The 6,794-nt window shown below is 37.0% G+C and overlaps 2 protein-coding genes across 9 annotated transcripts; one reads left to right on the top strand and one right to left on the bottom strand.

Annotated features, from left to right (window-relative positions):
• Window positions 1-532: 532 nt before the first annotated feature.
• Window positions 533-5,069, bottom strand: LOC139844179 (protein HIGH CHLOROPHYLL FLUORESCENCE PHENOTYPE 173, chloroplastic-like). Of its 8 annotated transcripts, XR_011757855.1 has the most exons (8): window positions 4,578-5,069; window positions 4,103-4,208; window positions 3,856-3,918; window positions 3,592-3,765; window positions 3,405-3,508; window positions 2,852-2,956; window positions 940-1,077; window positions 533-848 (listed from the first exon to the last, which is right to left on the bottom strand). XR_011757855.1 is itself a non-coding variant. In XM_071834395.1 (6 exons), exons 3-5 carry the CDS (start codon window positions 3,873-3,875, stop codon window positions 3,413-3,415), a joined length of 297 nt encoding a protein of 98 aa, XP_071690496.1. In that variant the 5' UTR covers window positions 3,876-3,946; window positions 4,103-4,208; window positions 4,578-5,069; the 3' UTR covers window positions 1,408-2,956; window positions 3,405-3,412. The 8 variants fall into 8 exon arrangements, 3 of the variants coding, with proteins under 3 accessions (XP_071690496.1, XP_071690497.1, XP_071690495.1); XR_011757856.1 differs by lacking the exons at window positions 533-848; window positions 940-1,077 and adding an exon at window positions 1,408-2,714; XR_011757857.1 differs by lacking the exons at window positions 533-848; window positions 940-1,077 and having other exon boundaries at window positions 1,408-2,956; window positions 3,856-3,946.
• Window positions 5,070-5,425: 356 nt separating this feature from the next.
• Window positions 5,426-6,145, top strand: LOC139842029 (uncharacterized). The gene is made up of 2 exons (XM_071832208.1): window positions 5,426-5,547; window positions 5,659-6,145. The coding sequence occupies exons 1-2, from the start codon at window positions 5,426-5,428 to the stop codon at window positions 6,143-6,145; spliced, it is 609 nt and encodes a 202-aa protein (XP_071688309.1).
• Window positions 6,146-6,794: the final 649 nt, after the last annotated feature.

Here is a 6,794-nt window from a genome sequence, read left to right as displayed (position 1 = left end):
CATCTTTAGTTTTCATAACGAGAAGTTACTCCCGTTGAACTTTTCAATTTCGAATTTCGTAGACATTGCTATAATCACAATCTTCTTTTCGACAATACTATTTTTCTGAGAAATAGTACCCGGGAACTTTTATCGAGTGAAATTAATCTTACTTATTTTCTGATGTGGACGATCCACTCTCGTGGCTACCACAGAACATACGATAAGTAAATTAATACACACTAGATATTAGAACCTTAGCTCTTGATACCACTTGTTAAGAAAAGTGACACCGAATTATAGCAAACCGCTAGTAATACTTGAAATAATGACAATAAAGGAACACCGAGATTTAACGTGGAAATCCCCAATAGGGTAAAAACCACGGGCAAGGAAAGAAACGCTTCACTAATAAGAATAATAGGAATTACACTTCTCTCTAATTACAAGGATAATCACTAATCTTTATATCTCTTGTAATTAGGAGACTAATTTCACAAATTCTCTATTTTACTCTTTTAGAATACAAGGAGAAAGAAATAATTTTTTGGGATGCAATGAATGAACAATCTGATGATCTATTTATAGAAGAAAATGGGGGTTGGTGTAGTAGAAAACCAAAGACAGTCTTCTCAAAATTGTAGGCACCAAACATATATCAAATACCATAATAAACATGTGGTGTTTGACTATATCTTGCATCAACCATCCACCAACCATCCTTTGTTCACATTATTATTTCAACAAATTTAAGTGAAACAAAATAAGGATGTTACTCAAATCTCGCCAGCTTCTTCGATTATTTCTGCATTCGCTCCCCTTAGTCGGTGTAATGCAGACTCACAGTCTTTCCATTGACCATTTTTTGGCTACAAAAAAATATCATCACTCCTATTAATAAACATGTTTCCTAAGATTATTTAATAATGCAACTAACTAACAACTTTGTAACCGACTTACCAGCCATCTAAGAGATTCTGGAATGCAAAACAATCCTATAATCTGTAGAATACACGGAACCGTTTCTGTATGCAGACAACAACTATCTGTCTAATCCGAATATCTTCATGATTTGAAGATTTTATCGATTTTTTTAGCCTGAAAAAATTATTATACCAGTTAGAGCTAGTGTGCGCCAAGGAATGATAACTCCAGTAATCCACATCATAGATACTCCAATACATACCATCAGCTGGAAATTAATGGTTTTACTATGAAAATATAAAGATGGACCACGTAAAGGTGATTATTAACATTAACATAAAAATTAGATGAAACTAATATGATGTAAAAACAATCATTCAAGTGTACATATTGAGAAATATAGATTACTTGTATCATAGAAACGATCAGTTTCTCATCAACAAACACAACCTTAGCTATGTACCATAATATAGATGATTAGGTATAACACAATCACACACACCACAGTCACAAGGTTGCAACACCACTATAATAAACTGAGGTTGTATTAAACAAACCCTGAATATATAGTGTCAACCATAATCGGTATCTGTAAGGTTGTATTCATCATGTAGTTCTTGCGATTGCAACCAAAAAAAAAAAACGGTGTCTCTGAGGTTGTAATCAGCAAACCATGAATATATGGTTTGTCAACCACAATCGGTGCATCTGAGGTTGGATTCATCATGAATTTCTTACGATTTTTTTTTTTTGAAAGGCAAGATAATATTGAACAAACCAACGTTATTACAACGAGCATATATGGATGCTCTATAACTTAAAAACACGACAAAATACACGACATAAGGTTTGCGAGAATGGCAAACCAATTACACGAAACACAAGTTACACAAGATTGAGATATACACTCGGGTTATTGATCCACGTGAGCCAATCGAGCTTCCTTTTCTTCACCCTTTTGGAGATCCATTCATAAGACTTTACTTGAATCTCGTTCAACGCAACCGGTGGATTCCAACTTTTTCCTCGAAAAACTTTCTCGTTTCTATTTCTCCAAATTAGGTAAGCACAAACTCATTCAACCGCTTGCCAGATTTTGTTGCCAAAAGCCGTTGATGAAGATGGTCCTCTTCCACGTAATAGCTCACCAATGCTAAAGTTTGTCATATTACCAAGACCCCACCATGCAAAAACTCGATCCCAAATATCCATGGCACATTGAATCGATAGTAACCAAAATTGAATTTCTTACGATAGTAACCAAAATTGAATTTCTTACGATAGTAACCAAAATTGAATCGAAAATTCATTTCACAAGGAAGACGGTATCCATCGTTATTAGAACTAAAACACTGGTAAAATGTAAACAATTTCAAAACCGTAAACCTAACCTGACATCAAATAGATGGATTGATTTTGAGATTTTGAGTTTTTGAGATTCATAACAAAAACCAAACAACAAAAAACAACTCATAAAAACCTTAAAAAAGAGAAAATGATTATATGAATTACGTAGTATCACTTGTAAAAAGGACTCGGAAGGATTGAGATGTCTGGATTTGAAATTCGAAACTAAAAAACTGAATAACTCGATGAATTAGGGATGGGTATCTGAGAGGATGAAAACTGCTCCGTGAAATATTGAGGAGATTGATCCAGTTTCCTAAACTACTCTTTAAAACTGAATGTGGACATGTGGAAGCTTTAGGATCCGTCATGAAAACTTTAGGATATAAAAATCGATGTATTTTTTCCGGCTGACATGTGGCCCTAAAAAATCGAAGGCCTCTAGATGGATGACACGTCGAATTCTAGTTTACAATTTATATATGTTAGAGATATTTAATTTAATCACGGATAATAATGAAATGAATGAAAACGGTATACATAAAATAATTTCGAACTAAAGCCAAATAGATAAGCTCCATGGTCGAGTATTTGAGAGTACCATAATCTTTGATTACAGAAGCCACTGAAGTCATTTCTGTGCTTGGTCCATCAATCTTGCAAATTGATCTTTCCAATTCAGAACCTTTTCTTCCCCATTAACAACCTGTAGTTACACATAATATCATGATTATTCAGAACATGATACACTAAGAATCCAAGTGTTGATCGACGATATAGTAAACTGTTTGGATACGTGAAGTTCTGAACAAAAAAAATTAAAACCCATTTGCTTATGAATGGGTTGATTCGGGTCATGTTATATTCTAACGGGCCAAACACGCTCATTTAAGGTGTATTTTTTATGCAAGCCTGTTTATTTATCTGATTCATATTATTAGATCGTTGGTTGGAAACATATAGCTTTTGTCATCATGTAATATCTATAGAAGTGAAACCTTTTATTACATACAATGTTCTAATAAAACTTAGCTGACCCTGCCCATTATGTCACCTCTAGTAAAGACATAGTATACATCTAGAAGTGCTATCTATATACTGAACTTTCTGAGAACACAAACATAAAAGTGAAAATGTCAGGAGCCTTAACCAACCTCAAATATTAGTCCTTTTTCTGGTAGTCTGGTACCGCATCAAGAGCTTCAATGCATACGAATGCAACATCTTCCTTGCTAAGACTTCCATTTGTTGTACAACCCTGTGATGTGGAACGTTAAATTAATCTCCAAAAAACTTGCAATTTCTCTCCTTTTTCATACTGAACCGTAACCAAGAAAATACCTCTTCAAAACTGAAACCGGACTTGCCCCCACGATCTTTTGTCAGCAGCCCCGTCCTGACTATAGTGTAAGGAATTTCTGACGAAACTACTATCAATTCATCTTGCTCGGCTAGCTTCCTGGCATTGCTATTCATGATTGCTTGAACACCGCTACTTCCTTTATAAACAGACAACTGTAACCTTGTCAAATCACCATATCAAACATATGTTATACGCAGAGATGGTAATTACAACTATGTTGTTATCAAGGAGATAAAAAGCACCTGAGATAATATAACCACATGATGTACTCCTTTCAAGCTCTCAACCGTAGATAGGAAACCTTCCTGCAAATAAACATTAACCACATTCAACCTGCATAAATATTTTATATTTATATAAGTAACTAAAAAAGAGCTAGATTTAACATGTAAGCTTTCCCGTGAAGAAAATCACAAACATATCAGTTAAAAGTAATTATGTGATTAGATTTAACAAATACAAATTCAAAGGAAAAAATCGAAAGCTTACAATCGTAAAGATCCAACGCATCTTAAGAGTGACGTATAATCATGGTCACACCCTCACAATTTAACGAATCAACATCGTCACATCATCTGAAACCACATCAAATGACCTGCAGATCACAATACCATATATGAATTAAGAAATATGAAATTTTAAAGTTGGAAAAGGCAAACAACTCGAATAAATTCACCACGCTTTTAACTTTTTCAATTGGACATTTCATCAAACACATACTGTGCTTCATGTAAATGTCCGGTATATTTAATTTAGTACATCATAAAATTGAAAATCAAAAGAATATCATCATCAAAAAACTATTATACAAACTCTACACTAACTACTCACCAGAAAGTTCATATCAAGAGACCAAATCAAGAGAATTGATAGTCAGCACTCAAAAAAAAAAAAAAAAAAAAAAAAAACTCACCAACAACAATTGAATTAAATAACGCATCCTAAAAAAATTAAACATGCTTACTGTGGGTTTGTTGTTGTTGTTCCTGAGATACGAACCAAGTGACCTTCAATTTCACTATCGTTCATTATGATATTAGCACCATCAATTAGGTGCCTTTAACCGCCGACCATAGCAGCAATTATTGAATCGACGGTATAATTTTGTATTAAATGTCCAGCGATTGCAAAAGTTTGAGAAAAGGAAGTCGTTTATGATTGCAAAAGTTTGAGAAAAGGCAATCGTTTATCAGTTTTTGATAAGATTATTGTGCATAGTTGTCTTCATCAATTCGATTGAGACCTCGATTAAAGAGATCAACTGAAAACTCGATCGAAGAAATCTATTGAATAAGTCGATTAAGGAATCAATTGAACCAATCGATTAAGGAGAATCAGTTTAAACATCGATTCATTAACAGTTGGACGATTGTGATATTCTTCGCCGATTCATCGGTGTTTTTTCAAAGATCTGAACCCTAATTAATTAGAGAAGAAGAAGATTAGAATTAGAGAAAAGGGATTAGGGTTTCGAATGGTCACGTGAGGTCATGTACTAGTTTAGGGGCGGGTAGCTTTAGAGGGGTTGGAGGAGGGAGTAGAGTAGCAACCCCAGGTAAGATTAGAGTGAAAAGTTGGAATGTAGAAATTTTGACGGGCAAGAGGATTGAACTTGTGGATATCTTTCTTAAGTGTAAGGTGGAAATAGTGTGCGTTCAAGAGACTAGATGGAAGGGACAGAAGGCGGTGGACTTTAATAACTACAGGCTGTGGTACTCGGGCTCTAGGACAGCTCGAAATGGAGTAGGAATCCTTTTAGGTACAACACACAAGGATCATGTTGTTGATGTGGGTAGGTTTAGCGATAGGATTATGTCGGTTACGTTTATAATTAATGAGGAGACGTTCACGGTCATTAGCGCTTACGCACCCCACGTAGGTTTAGGAGAAGCGGAGAAGAAGAGTTTCTGGGAATTGTTAGATGAGGTTGTAAGGTGATGTCCAGCGGACCATCGATTGATTATAGGGGGCGATCTTAATGGTCATATAGGAGCGTAGGTAGAGGGATATAGGGGAGCCCATGGGGGCTTTGGGTATGGGGTTAGAAATGAAGAAGGGCGCTCAATTCTCGAGTTCGCCATTGCCCATGATCTGGTTGTTGCAAACTCTTTCTTCAAGAAGAGGGATGCTCAGCTAGCCACCTTCCATAGTGGGGGTCATAGTACCCAAATTGACGTTTTCCTTCTTCGCAGGGGTGACCTTAGGAACTGTAAGGACTGTAAGGTCCTCCCAACCTGGACTTGTTTATCCCAGCATAGACTGTTGGTCATGGAGTTAGGTACCCAGGGACGGGTAAACAGGAGGGCGAGAGAGGTACAACAACCCAGAATCCTCTGGAAGAACTTAAATGGAGAGAAGGCGGAGACTTTTAGGGCTAATGTTGTTGAAAGAATGGGTGCTGAATTGGAAAATGCAGCCTTTATTGATGCAGATCAGATGTGGAACAACCTAGCGTCCACTATTAGAGGGGTGGCAAAAGAATCCTTGGGAGTGGCAGTTGGGACGTCGAGAGCCCAAAATGGTTGTAGATAATCATGGTGGCTTAACGACGAGGTCCAAACTAAAGTCGCGCTTAAACAAGCGAGGTTTCGGGAGCTCACCTCCTTTAGAGGGGGTACACTAGCAGACAGAACTAGCATATAAAATAGCTATAAAGAAGCCAAGAGAGAAGCAAAGTTCGCCGTTACACGTGCAAAAGATAAAGCTTACGAAGACTTATATAAGAGATTAGACTCTAAAGAAGGGGCAAACGACATCTACAGGATAGCCAAAGCTAGGGAGCGTCGGCGAAGGGATCTGGATAACATCAAATATATCAAGGATGAAGCAGGTCAAAGCATAGTGAAGGAAGACAAAATTAGGAAACGATGGGAAGAATACTTCTCATCCCTTTTCGATGGGGGAAGGACTAGGAATGGAGAACCTCATGTCTATGATATGGCCCCACAATATCAAAACAACTGTTTCTGCACGAGGATCAACCATGGGGAAGTTAGAGTGGCCCTACGCAAGATGGGGAGAAACAAAGCAGTAGGACCGGACCAAATCCCCATAGAGGCGTGGCGGTGCTTAGGCGATGATGGGGTTAGGTGGTTGACAAACCTTTTCAACATGACGTTTAGAAGCGCAAAAATGCCAATGGAGTGGAGACTGAGCGAGGTTATTCCCATTTACAAGAACA

The sequence above is a fragment of the Rutidosis leptorrhynchoides genome, chromosome 4 (assembly GCF_046630445.1).
Source record: "Rutidosis leptorrhynchoides isolate AG116_Rl617_1_P2 chromosome 4, CSIRO_AGI_Rlap_v1, whole genome shotgun sequence".
Taxonomy (NCBI): domain Eukaryota; kingdom Viridiplantae; phylum Streptophyta; class Magnoliopsida; order Asterales; family Asteraceae; genus Rutidosis; species Rutidosis leptorrhynchoides.
Note: the sequence above shows the minus strand (reverse complement) of the source record. Positions and strands in the feature narration are given on the sequence as shown.